The sequence below is a fragment of the Strigops habroptila genome, chromosome 5, assembly GCF_004027225.2.
Source record: "Strigops habroptila isolate Jane chromosome 5, bStrHab1.2.pri, whole genome shotgun sequence".
NCBI lineage: Eukaryota > Metazoa > Chordata > Aves > Psittaciformes > Psittacidae > Strigops > Strigops habroptila.
This window is the reverse complement of record NC_044281.2, coordinates 47,415,758-47,435,813: the sequence shown is the minus strand read 5'-3', so window position 1 is coordinate 47,435,813 and position 20,056 is coordinate 47,415,758. Positions and strand designations below refer to the sequence as shown.

At 35.9% G+C, this 20,056-nt stretch overlaps 1 protein-coding gene across 10 annotated transcripts in view; it reads right to left on the bottom strand.

Moving 5' to 3' along the window:
* LRP1B (LDL receptor related protein 1B) overlaps window positions 1–20,056 on the bottom strand; it is a 752,766-nt gene that overhangs the window by 253,804 nt on the left and 478,906 nt on the right. For 9 of the 10 annotated variants that reach the window (XM_030487472.1, XM_030487474.1, XM_030487475.1 and 6 more), the window contains 6 exons: window positions 17,404–17,584; window positions 14,291–14,510; window positions 11,513–11,702; window positions 6,049–6,171; window positions 4,239–4,379; window positions 1,547–1,672 (listed from right to left, as the gene is read on the bottom strand). In XM_030487472.1, the coding sequence (XP_030343332.1) occupies window positions 1,547–1,672; window positions 4,239–4,379; window positions 6,049–6,171; window positions 11,513–11,702; window positions 14,291–14,510; window positions 17,404–17,584 (981 nt within the window). Of the gene's footprint in view, window positions 1–1,546; window positions 1,673–4,238; window positions 4,380–6,048; window positions 6,172–11,512; window positions 11,703–14,290; window positions 14,511–17,403; window positions 17,585–18,935; window positions 19,019–20,056 lie in introns of those variants that run through there. The other variant, XM_030487482.1, reaches the window with a different exon arrangement.

Sequence of the window (20,056 nt, the reverse complement as noted above, 5' to 3'; positions counted from 1 at the left end):
ATCAGGGCATAAAAATATCTAGCAATTGATATACTAACAAATTGTATTTCATAAACAATGATCTAGTAATATTATCTACACAGAAAAAAAATCGTAATATACCAAGTGTGTGATATGCCTGGCCTCACCATTCTTAGAATCTTTGCCTTTGCAAATATGCAACTGTAATGATCCATTAAAAGAAATTATGTATGTCTTTCTTCTGAAGAAATAAAGATCACTAAAAGAAACCATGCTATGTAACTACATAAATTACCTTGAAAGCTGATGAACAGTAAAACTTCAATAAAAATAACATATAAAGCTGACATTACTTATAATTTGTATTAAAAATGTGAAGCCATAACTACAGTGATAGTGACACAGATTCTGATTGCAAATTTAAGCTTTTAAAGTTCATCTATATGTGGTTCTCCACTTAAAAAAAAAAAAAAAAAAAAGAAAAAAAAGACCGATACATCAGAAACCCCAATAACCAAAAGAATTTTTCTTCATTTGGTATTATCCATTACCAGTTTCATTTTTCTTCATAGAAATAGCGTAAAATACAACAGAAGAATATACATTCCAAATATTTCAAAGAAGTATTTTTTTAAACATGAATAGTGTTTGCCACTGCAGGAACAAAAGGAAAAACAAGAATACAGAATTCAACCCATAGCCAACTGACATAGGGATAAAAAGTATGGTCTTAAATCCAGCTCTTATCTTACAAGAAAACAGTTGAATATCAAAGAGTATCAAGAGGTATGACAATCCACAATAGTACCACAGAGGTGATATGGACATTATAGGTCTGCAGCTTTGCTAGTGTGCTTTTACCTAAATTGTACAACTAACAACCAGACCAGTTCTTATATACATGAAAATTTTAATCAAGGAAAATGAGTTCAGGGAATATTTTAATACACAATGTATGCTATCACTGCATTTTAGTTTAAAATAGTCATCAGCTTACTGATGTATATTTTGTGCAGCAGATATTTAATGATTGTTTAGTGTACTCTACCAACAAGCGCTAAACATCACTTCCATACAAACAATGGACTGATTTGGAACTCCATGATTTACCGCAGTGGAATCAGTAAGCAATCTTCATCTTGGTATTTCCTTAAAAATCCACTAAACTGTTAATAACTTAGAAATGAAAACAATTTCAAGGTACCAAGGGAAACTTAATAACTAACTATGCTTTTGTCAGCATAAAATTAAATTTACTAGTGACATGACACTCATCACAGCATATTAACAAAGAAAATTCTAACTGTCAGAAAAAGATTTAGCAGGAAAAATTTTGTACCTAAGCAGTGCTTTGACAGTCAACCCATATGGATAGAGTAAGTGCTGAATTACTTTGGAAAGCACAGTCAAGAATAAAGATAAAGAAAATACAATTTAATTTCCAGCATTAGTGACATCAAAATGTGGATTAATTTAAAATGTCGATAATCAGATTACTGGTAGCAGACTGGTTCAGTTCAGAGCAGTCTTGAGCTCTTTATGGAACGGGAGTTTGAGAACTTCTTTACACAAGTAAAATTTTTACCTGCACAGGTTTTATTGGATTCATCTTCATTATTACCACAATCATTAGCTCCATCACAAAGCCACCTCTTGGGAATGCAGCGATTATTTTGGCACTTAAAGTGATCATCAGGACAACTATGATTGACTGGGGAGAAAAAAAAAAAAAAAAAAAATGTTTTTTTCCTGAGAGAATAATTAGAGAAAAAACGCTGAAAATAATACATTAAATGGTATTCCCTGGTGATGCAGTTAATATGGTTACCTTGTATATACAGTCACCATGATATAAAAACTGTTGCAAACCAGTCAATTAAAAAATACTCCAGTATTTCATTCAAAATTAAACAATACATAGTAAAGATTCTCCTATCATACCAGCATCAACATGGAGATTCTCTTCTGCTAGCTACTAAGTGATAAAAGGTAGCAGCATTTTACAGTGTTGCTATTTATTTAAAGAAAAATGTCCTCAATCCCATTTTATCAATGTGATGAGGTTTGCAAACTGAAGTGCATATAAAAAACCCAACACATTGCAGGAACAGGTGCAAGTTCTGTGCACATCCAAAATACTATACTACAGTGAGCAGGGATTTGGGCAGGTTATAAAATGCTTCTAAAATGATGCACATTACTGTCAATGGCCATATACGGATCTGTTATTTACTTACCATGAAATTGTATGTGTCAGAAAGGGAAATATGCAACAGTTTAAAACTGACGAAAAATCTGGTATTCAGGAGTGAACAAGTATCTCACAAACGTGTTTTTTCTAGCCCAGCATTCATGGAAAGGATGAAGACTGAACACATGGAAATTATGTAAATACTATTGGCCTGCTCTTGCAGCTGTAGTAAGTATGTATGTTCTGCCTCTTTTATGCTAATAACAAGATCTATTACTAGTGGATCTTGCTAATCTTGATCTACACAAGAGCAGTAAACTATACAATTTCAAATGCTGGGTTGAAAATAATCTTAAACTATTTTCCACCAACTGGGCCATCCACAGTCTCTTTTTTAAAATTTAAGATGTATCTGGAAACAAACGGTATTTAAAATGAAAGGATGTCTTGCAGGTTTATCCTTGACATTTCAGTAGCTTTTATCTTTGACCTTTCTACCTATTCTCCGTACTGAAAACAGCAGAGAGCGAACGTGGTATCAACAGCACATGAACCCTTCATGAGTATATTGTGTGGAGGGTGCAAGAACATTGCAAGCAAAGATTAATAATCTGAGCAGAAAGGTGTTCTAAGTCTTATAATACTTACGAAACAACCTAGTTGGCAATGTGACTGTAGAATAAAATCTATCCATGTAACATAAATTTAAGACTTCTTCACATCTGACTTTAATACTAGACATAGATATTGTTTTCAATGGTACTTTAACTTTTGCTTACATATATTTATTAACGTGTGTGTATTCTACTCATAATTGCAAATATTTCCAACTAAAAAAAGGAACTATTGAAGTTACTATAGCAAGTGCTGAGAAGAGATTAATGTTATCATACTGGCCACCTAAACCATATATCACATACAGATTTGGTACCAGATTATTATTTAATTTATATCTATATAAATTCTCCGAGAATTACAAGCTTCGATCAGTGAATTGGTCCACATTACATTAAGTCAAATGAGAATCAAGTCAAACCTGCCAAAAGTTATTCTTGTCAGTGTCATTATTAGTTGAGCTCCTTATTAAAGTGTAACAACTCCTGACACTAAAATAAAAATGTAAGTACTACATTTCAGAACCGGGCAATTGTTTTGAAAAGAATTAGGACTGAAATCAGTAGAGACTACTACATGGAGCTATAAAAATACATAAATGCAAGGAAAAATCCCCAAACTGGCTATGTAACAGCCATACAAAAAAAGATGTAGGTATTACACACGATCACCAGCTCAGTATGTATCAGCAACATCACACCAGTGTGAAGCAGGAAAGATTTACCCACGGGTGTCTAAAAAGGACTATCAACCCTCACGAACACATTCTCTCCACCTAAACAGCTTCACAAAAGCCTCAGCAGAAGTAAATACATTCAGTTTTGGACATCCAACCCGTAGGATCACTTGGCAAAGTTCAGAGAAGAGCAATGACTAAAAAAACCAAAAAAAACAAACAAAAAAAACCCAAACCCAAAACCAAAAACAGAAAAAAAAGAAAAAAAAAAAAAAAATTAGAGTTGCTTTGCCACAAAGAGGTAAGTCTGAGAGACTTATTATAAGAGTTTTCAGACACATAGAACAATGCTGCACAGCAGAAGAGCGTATCAGTTCATGTCTACAATTGATAGGGAAAAAAACAATCTATTTTCATTTCAGTACAGCAGATGTGGTTTAGAGAAATGACCTAATGTTAGAAATAGGAAGCACTGTGGTAAACTAAGCAAGGAAAGGAATTTTCACTGCTGCAATTCTAATTTTACAGCAGGCTATCTAAGTATCTTCCAGGAGTGATAGAGATACATAATTGATATATTTGCTATTATTTTTCATTTCAACAGCAAGGAACAATTACAGCAGATTTCGCAGGACCGTGGAGTACTATTACTAAATGCAGGAAAAGAAGAAAGATTTACATGAATTACTTCAGAATTATTACTTTGGTTTGACTCCCCGCAGATTTATATTATTTTGTTTCCAATTGTTAAAATAAAGTATGAATTGTGGGTTAAAACATAAAGAGCATACATACAGCAAATTTCAGAATGCTCATCACTGCCATCCAGACAGTCGTCATCTCCATCACAGCGCCAGCGATCCTGGATACAGCGTTTATTGTTACACTGAAACTGTTCAGCTTTGCATAACTGTGGTAGCACTTCTCCATGTTTAACTAGGAAAAATATCCAAGAAGCACATCAATTTTATCAGCTTGATACATACAGAATGCAATACTACCTTCACATAAATAGATATAGATTCCAGCTGATACTTTTCAGAGCAGATTTTTTTTAGTAAACTTTGCATATTTAAGGTAATCCCCTCTGAAGCCTGTAGTACCACACATACTTGAGCATATGGTTGAAGTAATACACTTTTAATATGCAGAAGAACTTTGAACATAATGGCACTCAAACTGTTTTTTTTAATTGATGCTTAGATGATAGCATAAAAATACCAGTTTAAAATATTGCAATGCCTCATAAACAGTGAAAAGAAAATATTCTTAAAGACACAGACCAAATTCTAGTGTATGTTAAAGGGCTAGAAAGGGATTACTGAAAAGCTGATTCTTGTTTCCGAGCAACAACTCAAACACGTGCATTATGTACTGGTACAGACTCGGCAAAGAAGAGAGGATAAAATTCTGCTGAGGTAGAATCAAGTAGTAAGCTATAAGCTTATTGATAAATTGAGACAGAGAAATTTCTCAACAAAAGGCTTAGAATGCTTAATGTGTAAATACCACACATCACTCTAGGACCCTATAAGGAACACCAAAGTCCTTGGAAAGAGATGGGCAATGAAGTGTGTTGAGGAAAAAACAGGAATCCTGCTTCCTTCAGATCTGAAAGCATCTAACCTCTCTTCCTAATGCTTACATTCCGTCTTACCAGTGAGAAGCCCACTTTTCAGTATTTCCTGATAAAAAGAAAAATAGTTTTCTTTAGCAACAGTGCTGGCTCTGCCAGCCATGCATTTGGGTCAAATTCAAGGTAACTGCAAGCTCAATAATGTTCATCCTGTTATGAAATAATCCGTATGCTTTACTCATCTGTATGAGGCTTACTGCTGGAGACCTTTGCACAGTTTTACACTCTACACTTGAAGAAATAGATCAATGAGGAAAAAGAAAAAGGAGAATTTTAAGTAAGTTACAAATATCAGGTCTAAACATTTTAATATGCCTGTATTATCTATTATTTTTAATCAAAAAATCCACATTTTATTAACACTTTTTTTTTTTTTTGTGTTTCCATGAAGATATCCAAGGAAGATATGAAAAAAAAAAGAACCAAAAAAAAAAAAAAAAAAAAAAAAAAAAAAAAACCCCACAAACAAAAAAACCCCCACGAAACAAGACTGCAAAATTTGCATAGTCTGTGTTATGACCTATTATGCAAAAATATATCTGCTTGACATTTTATGAACAGTTTCAGCATGAATATTTTCAATGCTAGGTTTCAATATAAGATACTTCGTCCATATTATCATCTGAAACCAGTTTATATAGATTTAATATAATTATATAGATAAATTTCTGGTATTTCTGATATTCTTTAAAAGAGGATGGTGAAATATTAAGTGCTTTATCATATCAGACATTCTGAAATATTTTCCAATGCATTTTATCCTCATATACTGTGTAGTTAATATTTTGTCTTCTTTGAAAAATCTTTTTTAGTAGACTGTTTTCAATTAGAATCTTTATTCAAGGAATATTTCTTTGTCTTACAGAACCGCAACAAGCTTTTAGGAGACTGCACTTTCTTGGTTTATTTTCAGATTCGCCTTGATCCCTTGACAATAGTATCAACCCAGATATTCTTTAAAAATCTTACTCTTGCAGGTTGTACTGTTTTCCTCCAAAAGCTGATTATCAGCACAGGCACAAACTCTGCCTCCAGGAACAGCTAAACAAAGAGTGCTGCAGCCTCCATTATTAACACGACATGCGTTATCACCTGTGAAAATGAAAAAAAGCAACTTGAACAGCTGTGCTAGAACTAGAAGATCTTTATTTTTTTTTAGAACGTAAGCACACGAAGAACTTTTACAATTATTTTCCTCTCATTTTAGGGACAGGTTATCCTCATAGTTTGGTTATTACAGCTTACAATATTTAAACTATTTTAGTTACAGTTTGCAATAACTTCTAAGAATAAAAACCAACTATACCATAAGCTCACAACATTCCATATTCCTTTTTTATGAGGAGAATAAATACTCCAAAATATTTAATACGACGCAGCTACATGCACATAGTTGTTTTACGAAATTAAACAGCATATCATGGAATGTTCTGAAGTACAATGGCATCTGCACATGTTAAGACAATGTGCCTACAAATGCAGACCAAGAAAGGAAACAGAAATTAAAAATACAATGAGATCTGTAGCAGACACAGTACAAGGCAGATATTCCACTACTCTTTTCTGAACACATTTGCTATTTCTCTGCCTTCTTTTTCTGTGTTATTGTTTCTTCACAAAAGCTGTACGCTGTTGACATGAAGATACTGACAGCTGTCAGGTGGTTTAATCATCTGCCAAGGACTGCTTCATCTTCACTACCTCATTCCTTAGGAAAGGAGACTTAAAACCAAAGCCCACTGAAGCAAACGTTACTAATTCTGTTTGTGTCACTTTGGTGACCTAATTGCTTAGATAAGCACTGCTGAGGACATTCAACTTCTCATGATCAAAGCTCTGTTAATTTCAAGTGCTGGTGATAACTGACTATGAACAGGCAAGCTATAAAACTTCACATCTGCTGAAACTTTAAATCAATACTACTTTATTTCATCTTCCTGTTCTAGTAAAAAGTAGGTGTTCCTTCCTCTGCTCTTCCTTTTTAGGTGTACAAAATATCCATTAACTTCCTGGGTTTAAACACAGTCCACAATTCTCTCTCCTCAAAGTATTATCACTTTTAATAGAAAATAAAATATTAAGCCTTCATAGAGGTAGCTGCAAACATGCATATTAAATTGTCCTGTCAGACATACCTGCGTGTGCAGGTATGATGGTAATCTGATAATTTGAAAATTATCAAATGCATATCAGATAACCAGCAAATAATTTAAAATTTGAAAATTTTCAAAATCTTAAGATGTACCTCAATGGATCTTACCAGACCTTGAGCATTTCATAATTATCTATTCCTAGACTTTTTTCTGACCCACCTTACATCATTTCTTAGAAGCAAATGTGTCTGCAGTCCATTCAAACCCAATGGGACTTTCAAAGAAACATGTAAATTAATACAGGATGCTGAGAGAAGCTGCTGTGGTAACCTGTACTTTCACTGGGCCAGGAGCGAGGGAGATGGCAAGAACAGAGCTGTATGAGCAGGAAAAACTAGAAGTCTCTATGAAATGTCAGGGCTAGATAATGATTTTAAGATAGAGCAGTCCCAAAATACTTTGTTGGATCTTGCTTTCACATTTTTGACTATGACACTGTACAAAAATCAACTCCTTTATTACATCTTTGCTCACCAAAACCCAAACAATATGAACAAAAAAACAAAAGAGTAAGCCATGTATTTGCATCTAAGTCTTGGAAAATCAAAGGTACACCACCACCTCAGAAAAACTAGCCTTGAAACTCTCTACATATTTACAGGGCCACCCATTATACAAATCAAAGAATGCCAGCAACACAAAGATTAAGAAGGTATTAGAAGCTGCCAAAACAAACCAACCTAAATATAATCTTCAAAAGTAAATCCAAAATTATAGAGCACAAGCCAAGGAAATTTGCAGTTAATTACAGAATACAAATTAGTTCATCAGATCACTAAAAAATAATATTTTATTCTATAGTTTTATTCTTTAAGACAAATATAGAAAGCACTTCCAAAACACACGATGATTCCAAAAGCCCAATGGAAACTTAAAATAAAATAAAATTAAAACACTAGATCAAAGTCAACTGGTCCATCTTGAAGATTAAAAGTTCCTACTTAACCTCATAATTGAAATGACAAACTACAGCACAGTAGGTTACTTGCTAAGTAAGTGATAAAAGAGAGGATGACAAGGAAAATACAAGTACCAAGAGTTAAAGCACAAGATCCTAGATAAAAAGGTTTATAAAGCAAGCTTTAAGGAAGTCTTCAATCTGAAGGTCCAATGAGACCTTCAGCCCCATCAGTCTCACTGAAGAGACTCCTAGGCTAAAATGTCTCCTAAAATTCAGTACAAAGAAACAGGTTAAGTCTCTTTATTCAGCTGTGGAACTCATTTAGCTACCAAGTATTTATTAAATTTCCTTGACAGCTGTTCATAACAGCTATTTTATATGGGTGTTCTTAAAATATTCCAAAATTTTAGAACTACTTTCAAATCTATTATCATATTTTTCATATTTTGCCAGCTTTTAAACAGCTGCTGTCCTGCCACTTGCATATGTTTGAATTAGACTACATACTGCACCTCAGAAATCATTTTCAGAAAACATAAAAACCTATGGCAACCACATACATTTGTTTAGTCTTCTCATTTAAAAGACACGCTGAAGTATTTATTGCTGCTTAGCAATCATCATACTTCTATGCTTTCATGAGTATTCAATTACACTCGCATCTTCCTGTAAACCTAATCTCAAGTACTGCTAAAGTTGCATTAGCCAACTTTTAGGATCATATGAAAGGCAGCAGCCTGGGGCTCAAGCAGCTCTCTTTTGCAATCTGTGGCGCTAAAATATCAACCGATTTCAAAAGAGGCTATTTTAACCGCTGTAAATGGACTTAGATAAGAATCACTTACATATGAATAGCAATCTGCCCTTTCATGGCAGTAAAAACACCCACAGGCCTTGGCAGGCTCATATACTGGCAGTAAATCCAACTCCTAGGATTGCTATGCTTCCCACCACCTCCCCATTTTTGAATGTATTCCTGACACAGAAACCCAAAGACTAAGCCTAAGAAAGTAAAATGAATTCTAATCTCTGAAAGCAAGAAAAAAGCGTTCCTCTACAAGAGGATCATGCCTCATGAGATACAAAGGCAGTGAAAAACACCCCTGCTTTAAGAAGATACCAGAAGCAGCGTAATGTTGCTACCAATAGCACTAAGGAAAGCAGGACTGGCACAGTCAAGTATCCTGTGAAGACCTCCTAATGAAAATACCAGTCTCAATTCAACCATGCCAAACTGAATTGACATGGTTTCTGCTTATGTAGACAGTGACAATAACAGCAGCATCAAACATATTACAGTCAAATGTTTCTCAGGTATGTGCACATAAACTGTAAGATATAACTCATACCATAAAATGAACTACCATGGTTTTCTCTGTACCAGATAATTCAGCCTTGATCTTGCTTTTTTATAACAAAACCATACAAATTAGCTTCACTTTAAACTAAATGCTTCTGCTCCTTTAGGAACAATGCAAGGTCAACCTGACAAAATGGGAAGGTCCTAACGGCTGCAGTTAGCTTACAAAATTCTGATTGCAATTTCAAACAAAGAATGCATTAATGAGCCAAATTCTTTTTCTTAAGATTTACACTCATTCAGCTAACAGTGTCTAAGAAGCATCATTTTAGTCTTCTATTTCTGGTGTTAGCTTATTTGGAAAGTAATAGCAACTGCATTAATTTTTAAATTAATGAAATTTGACCAACTTAAGCATAGGTTCTGGGGTAGATTTTGCCTTTAAAAAAAACCTAAACAAAAAACAACCCAAACACCCATCTTTTTACATTACTTCGGAATTCAGAGAGAGTCTCTGAAAAGCATCTATGGTAAGAGATGTATTGTTACAATGACATAGCACAGTAGCGCACATACTGCAGTTTGATTTAGATACTGAAAATTTAGATGTTACAGTATCAGAAAGGCAAAGCTTTCAGCACTGCCTCCATACTCATAAAACCAGTTACAAGTTGGTTGTCTGCACCTCAGCACCCAATAATCAAGTATTAATCTCAACGGCTTTCACTGAGAAAGCCTAGCTGGACATATAAAAATGTTATTCAGCAGGAAAGGGAAAATTTCATATCAACCTGTTGTAAAGAAAATCACTAAGCTTTTCAGTAGGGTCACAGATAGTTAAGTGAGACATTATAAAAAGTGGGTTTCACAAGGAAAAACAAACTGGAAGACCTACTTTTAGACAGAGAAGTAGTTTTTGTCTTCTCTAAAGAACATTAACTACATATCTAAATCTCTGAATATATCTAAACCTCTGAATATAATACATTTTAAAATAAAACAAAGTTAATCAACACTATACATGCAGATATTACATGTCAATTATGTGCCTATACGCATATCCACTTCACATTTTATACTTTAGCATAATGTTGAAAACTAAAGTGTTTCTTCCCTTTGTAATTCACCACTTGCTGGATGGAAAAAAAAAAAAAAAAAAGCCATTCTAGACAGAAGAAAAAATTAAAAACAACCTACTATGTATATGCAACTTACAAGCTGTTGAACTGGAACCCTTTTTCATGTCAAAAATGATGATCTATAGAGATTAATGAGCTCTATATAGACATTAATATTTAATATGGTCATCTTTTAAACAGTATTCTATTTATACTAATTCCTGAAGTTCAGTGTTATGTTTGGTAGCAGGCATTAACGAGAAATACGTTTTCATTAAAGAGAGCAAATATTCCACAACTCGTCTGAACGCTACATGGGGTAAATGGATTTCAAAGTTTTATTCAGTAAAATACATTTGTAAACTTAACTGCAGAGTAGCAACTGCATTTTCTACCATGCAAACCTACGGCCTTTATCTCACTTTTCTACTGATGTAAGTAGCAGCAACATTGGATATTTCCACTACTCTCAATTCTGGTAACTCTAATTCTGTGTAACACCACCAAGTACTTTCAGAAGATTAAGTCAGATGGTGCTAATGTAGACCAAGATGAGGGAGAAAATTACAAAAGGGAAAAGACAGGTTCTATGATCTTATTTAAGAAGAGTTAAATGCAATAATACATTTTATGCCTATGAGCCAATGTGTATCTATTGTTGTATCTATTCTATTTTGTACTTTCACAGTATCTCTTTGACACACATGAAAAATGGCAATAAATGGCAATAAGTACACAGAACAAAATTCACACATGAATCATATCATGATACACTTTTTAGTAAGTATGAGATGATCAATTTCAACATTAGTGGACTGAAACATTGTAAAATCTCTTTCTCATGCCAGAAGTCATTCTTTTTTATATCGTTGTTTATCTAGTCACCTCAAAATACTAAGAGACTGTAAGGGAAGATATCCTTTTATAACAGACCTTTGGAGAAACTGTATGTTACACGTACCTTGCTGTTTACGTGGATCATAAATTTGGAGTCCAAACAAAGGTGGTCTCTCACTTCTTAACAGCGTCACATTCCTTGTAACCAGATCCAACTGGAAAACTGACCCATTCATATAATCTGTCCAGTAAATATAATTTCCGTGATGTGACAGTCCAAAAGGATGATTCAAATCTTTTCCATTGTAGACTACCTGCAATTAATTAGTGGAAAGTGAGCACTGGAAAGGTTAAAATAATTACTATTTTTTCTTGGCAAACACTGCAGAGAACATAAAACAGGAAATAGTAAAACTGAGGTAAGCACTGTGCCCAAACATAACCATTTCATGCAATAAAACCAAATAAAGACTGTAAAGCCATTCTATGCATCTAGCATTCATTATGTAACTTCAAAATTTTGTATAAATTCATTTTAAGTGTCCCCTGTCAGGTAACACAGAGGTATTGTAGGTGAACATGTAGTCATTATATCCAGTAAATACCTACCTCCTTCCTTAGCAAGGAAGCATGATTCTCATAGCTTTAAGTATTTGTCAAGTATATCAAGTATCTGCTTCTTTTAAAGCAAAGAACAGCATGTATGAGTTGCTAATTTTTGTTTCAGTGTAAAGTAATTGCAGAGATTGCTTATTTATTTCTGTGAACTTCCTCCCCAGTTTGGGTTGTGAGAACTTAAGAAAAACACACCACGGTTTGTTCCTAAAAAAGACAAACTTTCTTGAATGCACCTTCTACTTCTGGTTTCTTAACTCATACATAAAGCTACAAATTATAGTCCAAATCTTGTCTTCGTTTTATTAGCTGCAGAATGTTCTAAAAACCGTGTCTGAAAACTGACAGCTCCAGTCTCAGAACTCCTTCACAAAAACTGCAACTACCTCTACACAAGAGCTGTCTGATAAAGAAACAATTTAAAAATATGTTAAATCCCTGTAGAATGAAAACAAAATGTCTACTTTTGGGAGCCCTGCGTCACAGCAGCTGCAGTTTGGAATGATTAAATTCCAGCCGTCTTCTGCTGGCTGGGGTCCTTGCTTGAACTAACCCCCAACACTGCATTTCTACCTTGTCTCTAGAAAAAAAGAAGCAGTTCATCAGATGCCCAATCTTGTCCTATTTAGAGATATGAACCCAAGAGAAAAAGGAGATAAAGCCACCTAAAATACAACTACTTTGAGGTGACAAACATAATTCCCTTTTGCCTTTCACATTTTCTCTTTGGGCTTGGAATTCTTTTGGTCAAAACTCCTCATACTCAGTGATCATTCTGCTTTTGATCAAAACTAATCTATAATTCAATTATCCACCCAACTACTGGTGGAATTCTTGTAGGATGTCCCCACTGCCCAAAATGTTCCCTGCACTGACAGAGAATTAAAGATGCTACTGACCCAGTTATATTTTGACCAAAATATCCTATAATTAGCAACAAATGAGTCAGGATCAAAAGTAAGTATCTTCTAGTTATTTTCGGCTACATGCATTTTATTAAAGTAGTTGTGCATTTTATTTAAATCACAGGATTATAGAAAAACAGTTCAAGAAAAACCAGAACCATTCTGTGTCACACTTCAAAATAAAACCTGTAAAGATAAGCACTACTTCTTATTCACTAGCTCAAATAGGAAACAAAACAAGCAAACCCAGCAGTTTTCACTAGTAATCAACATGTAATCCATGGCAGCTGCATTTAACCTTCCCAGACCTGTTCTGACCAGGAACTCTTCAGGAAGCCTAGCACTGCTAGTGGACAAGGATCGCTAATTAAAAACCGTCTTTCTGCCAATGTGCTTAGCCCCATCCTTGCTCCATTACAGGACCGCAATTTGGAGCAAAAGTAGGAGCATCAAATGCAAATCCTAGCCTAGCCATTATGACGAAACACTACAGCATTAGTACAGGCTTAACAACAGATCAGTCAATATAAAGGATATAAAAAGTAATATTAAAGCAATATGAGCTTGTACAGGGATGAGTTCCAGGGAGGACTCTGTCTACAGTTACTACTTTGAGTACTAGAAATCTGCGTATTGCCCTATCAAGGCCATCATGTAGAGAGAATCATGAGTTAAGGACAAATGAGAAGTCACTAGACACGTACGTTTTGTGACAAAATCCTCTCACAGGAGAACTTACTGACTGCCATTCTCAATTAACAGTGACGTTTCAGTTGTCAGGGTACTAATTTTCTGAAGCAGATGGTAAACCCTCCCAAATTATCAGACTCCAGTCTAAGCTTTAACCGTTTTCCAGATGTCTATTCTGTGCTTGTTACTTCTACAAAACAAGACAGAACTTCCATACAGACTTGTATCTAGCTAGCACAGCCATCAGTAACAACTAAAACAATTTCTCCCCATCTTTGACTGAACTGTTGAGTGCGTCCCCTCTCTATATTACCACAAGTGTTCAAATGGGGCACTGAGATTCATTGAAAACAGCTTATCCAGTGAAGTGGTTCTGCCCGAGAGTGAAGGTTTATTTCTACTGAAAAGCTCTTTGTAGCTTTGTGGCTCAAACAAAATGTAACTCGTTGTATGAGAAAAATAGATTAAAAAAAACCCACCAAACTTCCGTGTCACTTTCTAAAGATGAAAATTTTAAGCTGTATGATAAGTCTTCTATAGGAGTCTGCCAACATTGCTTGTTTCAGAGACTACATTGGACATGCCACAGGGTTATGCAGACTTCAAAAAGCTTGAAAAGTATTTTTAACATAACATAATAAAATCCAGAGAAAGAGAATGCCTGTGGCAAAACAGCAGTATTTTTCTTATACCTTTCTGTCAGTTCCATTCAAAAATATCCTTTCGATGTGATCATAATAGGCATCACACCAGTATAACACATTGGCATGATAGTCCAGAGTTAAACCATTTGGCCATAGCATCTTTGATGTTACAAAAATCTGCCGACTGTAGCCATCCATCCATGCCTTCTCAATTCTTCCCACGCTGTCATCTATTTCATCTTCTTCCCAGTCTGTCCAATACATCCAGCTATGAAATTATAAAAATGAGCATTCAGATACCACTTAGTCACGTGAATTAGCAGACTTTTAGCAGCAGTTTGCAACAGTAGATCCACAAGCCAAAGCCATTTTGACTTTCACATGTTTCTTTCCACAACTATATTTACTTTCCCTGTGTACTGGATGCTGCTGAAATGACACATTGTTTTGTTCTTATTGTAATGAACTACATGAATACCAAATGGGCTAATTGACAAGAAAAGTGAAAGAATTTTTTAAGACCTTATTTAATCACATAAGAATGATGATTTTTTTTTTTTTTTTTTTTTTTTTTAACCAGCAATTTTATTGACTTTGTCAAAGTTCAAACTTTTACTGTGGGTTTTTTTTGTCTAAGTCCAATTTGCCTTTATGGTGCAAATCTGGTTTTTATTATGGTTAATACTATCACAAAAGCTGCAATACATGAATTAACTGTATTCTGACTTAATAGCTAAGGATAACCTTGACATTCTGTGAACTTCAGATCCCACATGAAACAAGCCAAATTACTCAAAAAACCTATTGCAAGCACTCTGTCCCTCACAAAAAATGTTTAGAAAGATTGGCTATAAAAATTATTTAAAAAATAGCTAGAAGGCAATTTTAGCATAGCTTTATGGTTTATAGTGCAGCAATGTAGATAACAAACAACTCTGAAAAATGCTATTTGGAAAGGTTAAGCAAATACTGTAGTAAGTCATCTAAAAGTATTAGCTGAGATGAGTTCTCCGAATTGTTCTCTACTGGCCAGTACAGATCACACCCTACAGGTTTTTTTGGGTTGCCTTTTTTTCCTTCTTGAATTAATCTGATTATCATATTTTATTACAGAATTTGCTCGTGACAACTTTCATTTCAACTGTTTAAAGTACACACCTTGAACTTAAGAAAAAGCAGAGGGTAGGAAAATATGCTAAGAAACACATTTTTCTTACATTTTTCCCCCACAAAGCAAAAACAGGTTGATGGTAAGAAACACAGAGTCTTGTATTTAATCTATGAAGCAACTAAAAAGCATTTCTGCTTACGTGATGCACAGCGACATCAATATGCTAAAACCATTTACTAGCAAGTAAATGCTTAAAGTCCAACCTATGATTTTAATTATTAAGCATTAACTAGAGGAAAAACCTCATACCGATCTTAAATGGATCCTACTTCTTGAAGTTGTCATGATTTAATTGGTAGTTATGTGCCCTGGCCTTTGATTTCACCAGGTTTATGTTTCTGAAATAACTTGTATAATCCTAACCTACACAACCTGTCTGTACTTTAAAGGCCTGGAATTTAAATTCTTAATTTACAAAGGAATGAAACACTGAAGTGAAAAATAGTTTTCTTATCACATCTCTGTAAATCATGCCAAATCTACTGGTTTAGGAAAAAAAAAAAAAAAAAGGGAAAGAAAAAAAAGAAAAAAAAAGAAATACATTTCTATGTGTAAGCATAATTTGTTCTCCATTTTGGTTTTATGCAAGAAAACAGAAAAGATACAGAAAAAATGTATCGTGATTACACAGGTTTACAGATATGTGTATGTATCATCTTTGTTTCTTTTCTCTCTCCTCCAAGTCACCCACCAAAAAGTTGTTTTGGGTTCTTTTCATATTTTTGTAAATATATGTTAAGAACATCAACCAATTTTTGATCCAGGAGGCTCATACACTTCAGTGCAGGTTTGACTAAAACAACACTAGGTTTAATCATGAAATTATAAAACCTGCATATGCCCTAAAGCTCAGGCAGACAAGCAGGTCCGTATGGTATTTATTTTATTGGAAGATAAAAATATGTTTCACAAATATTTACATGACTGCTCAACAGCAATGACTGAGCTTTTCTCCATTAACTTTTTGTCTGTACCTATTATAGTTATCATGTCATACCTAAAACATGCTTGCAATAACAGACATTTACATTAATGTGCTTTAATTGTATCTCAAAACGCAGTTAATGCTTCTACATTGGTTAAATCAAGACTAATATTTCCTAAACATAATTAAAATGCCATAATAAATGTTATCCCTCAGGAAAAGCTTCCATAAGAGGTATAATCATGAAGGGCACACTTTTATTAGAAAAGTGTTTTATATAATAGCCCTTTTCAGACAATATATCTTCATATGCTATTTCCTGTGCCATGCATTTACTGAGCTGGAAAATTTAACAAAGTAATTGTAGGTATGGTTATGGTTTGTGGTTTGATTTTACATCCTTACTATCTGACCTTAATTAATTGTAGCCTTTCCACAGTTACTTCCATTCCTCAAAGGACAAGCTCAAAAGTGAGAACCTGGTAGTGTAAATACATTCTAGTACTAGGAAAACAGCAATCAATCCAGCCACACTAGAATTACCCACTACATCATTCTCCAGTGACAATTCCCTGAATAAATGTAACAGTGAATTTTTAGGTAAACCACAACTACACCACACTAATATAATGTTCTTTTTATTATGCAGTCTATCACAATTAATTATGCTATTAAGGAATGAAAAGTACCCATCTCATTTAATTTTGTAAACTAATGTGTAAAACCATACGGTTATAATTATCTTCAGAAATTGAAACTTACAATGAAAAAACATAAAGGACAGCACTATAAGGTTCACTTAGTATTAAAAATACATGCAGTCTGATACACTCAATTTGAGAAAAAGGTGAATCATATTCAGATTAGCTGGACATAGGTTCAACAGTGTCTGGGCATTCTTCTGAAGGCTTCAAGCAAGAATGCTGAAAAGAATTTACAGATATTATAGACTACTGTAGAATTACAGATTATTACATGACTATGAACTCCATCCTAAGCAAAATTCAGTCCCATATTTATACTAAAAGACAAGTGTTAAACCACATAAATTAGTCTACTTCATACCCATTGACAGGATCAACCACAATTCCTCTGGGGTGGGACATGTCTCCCTCCAACAAAGTTTTTCTGCTCTGAGCAGCTTTTTCCAGCCTGGCTACAGCAATCGTTTTCCTGTGGCCATCATTTGTCCAATAAAGATTATTTCCAATCCAGTCCACTGCTATGCCTTCGACATTATCAAGGTCTGCGGAGACAAAAAAGTAATAAGAGATTAATATTATACGTTTATGTCCTAACATTATTCATTAGCATAAACAATGAATATATAGTCCATATAGCTAAATTATACTATTTCCTTGAATCTGAGTAACATTTGCTGTGCCAGTCAGAATTAGTATCTGCTGAAAGCACCCCATGAAAGACAAAGACTGGTCATAAAACTTGGGTATCAAACATAAGCCTTAATATGTTAACGACAGCTGGCCCTGGGCACATCACTATTTAATAAAGCCCTACTTACTTTAAACCCAAAATAGCAATATTACTCAAGTCAAGAACAGCTTCTAGGATCAGCTCTAGTACTCTAAATTATCTTGCTTTTACCCAAATCACAAGATCCAGTCTCATTAAAAAATAAACAAAATGGATGTTTGTTCCATTGTCCCTTGGCCTTGCAAAACATGTAAGCAAAAACATCACAACAGTCCAAGTTATTCTCCACGGCTAAGCAAATATACAAGTAAACTACTCATCATGAAGGTAGTGAGGCACTGGCACAGGTTGCCCAGAGCTGTGGCTGCCCCATCCCTGGCAGTGTTCAAGGCCAGGTTGGATGGGGCTTGGAGCAACCTGGTCTAGTGGAAGGTGTCCCTGCCCACGGCAGGGGGTTGGAACTAGATGATCTTTAAGAGCCCTTCCAACCCAAACCATCCTATGATTCTATGAAACTACTGACACTGTAGAGCAATACACTAGCAAAGAGCAATGCTACCAATGCTACCAATGCTACCACCAGTAGGCTCAGGAGTTTGACAGGAGCAGAGCTCCATCCAGAACCAAAATAAGTCAACAATGTTTGCTGCGTATAGCATGGAGATTTCCCCATTTGAGAAGCAGCAAAACAATTCTCCAAGCAGTAACTTCTCCCCCAAGCTTCCCCAACACCCTGTAACAATAACTGAGCTCTACCTTCTCCCACATGACCCCAATTCCTTAACTGACAGCATAAAGCCTTTAAAAGGTTTCCCATCTCTCTTCCATCAAACCACCCCCCCCCCTTTTTTTTTTTTTCCTTTCAGGAAGATCTCAAATTCCAAGCAGGTTAAAATACAGAGTATTTCCAGTCATTTTCTCTTGGCATCTGTAGTGTTGTGAGGGTTGAGGCAACCCGACTTCAGGTATCACCCTTTGTCACGCAGTTGATCTTACACCAGCCCTCTGGCACAGGAGCATTCACTCCTCATCTACAGGAGTATCCTACCTTTTGCAAGGTGAGGCAAAATGGTAGGATTAGCGGCGGTGCTGTAACACCAAGGGGAGCAATGGCGCTTGAGCTACAGCATGAGTCACCACCACCTTTACTTCCTCTCCCTCACCTTTAAACATGCTCCAGAAGCACAAGCACGAGGGAGGCACTTGCTCCACGCTTATTCCTCAGTCCCTCCATGGTGCATTTTCCTGCGCTGAACGGCGCCGCTGCTCCCTGCGCCCCTCCACCAGCCGGAACAAAAGCCCTCTTGAGCCCAGTGGGGTTGTGCTCACAACCACCACCACAACCACTCCCCCGGCCGGCAGCGGCTCGCCTCGCACCCTGTTAAAGGCCCAGTTCCAACCTCCAAGGGAGAGCTCGGAGCACTTACTAACAGCCCTGGTCGCAGGCCATTACCACGGCTGAACTCTCTGGCTCGACTCCCCAGCCCCTCCCGGACAGCCCGATTCGGCGCACACAGCGCGGCGGCACTCCGCCTCCCATGCACCTTTCGCCCTCGTGGCGTCCACTAAGAAGCTCTGTCGGAAAGCACCGGCCCCTTCACCTACTCGCTTCCTCAGAGGCGGTTGGGAGCCAGAGCACGGCACCCGAGAGGGGCGGGCGAGCGGCTGCTCCCTCCCGCGGATTCCGGAGGCTGAGGGAGCCGCGGTGGCTTGCTTTGGTATCCGTCCTGAGGGCAAGCTGGGGGTGGAACCGCTCGTTTCACTGTAACCTTGTTTGGTATCTTGTCACTTTAGATTAAAAACCGATAATGGGGTAACAGCTGTGACTGCAGTGCTTCCACCGAGCCTGAGAGGTCACAGCGCCGAATAGGTGCAAAAATGAAAGTCGGTATGGCTGGAAAGGTAAAAAGGGAAAACCCAAAACCAAACAAAAAAAAAAGGGGGGGGAGGGGCAAAAAAACCCCAACCCACAAACAAACAAACAAACAAAAAAAAAAAAACCGCAACAAAACACACTGGGGGAAAAGAAAAAAAAAGCAAAGCAAAAGAAAACAAAATAATATATAAAAAAACCTTACTAGCAGGCTTCTTGACAATATGGATGGTATTACTTATTTGTCATACTCGGATACACAATCATACAGTACAATTTCCATGATGGGAATCATCAAGATGTGAAAAAAAAGGAACGTAAATTGCTTTTTTGGTTCACATTTATGCCAGTAATACCACCTAGACACAAGCTTTCATCAGTTTCATTCTTTTTCACCAGTGTTGGTGTCAC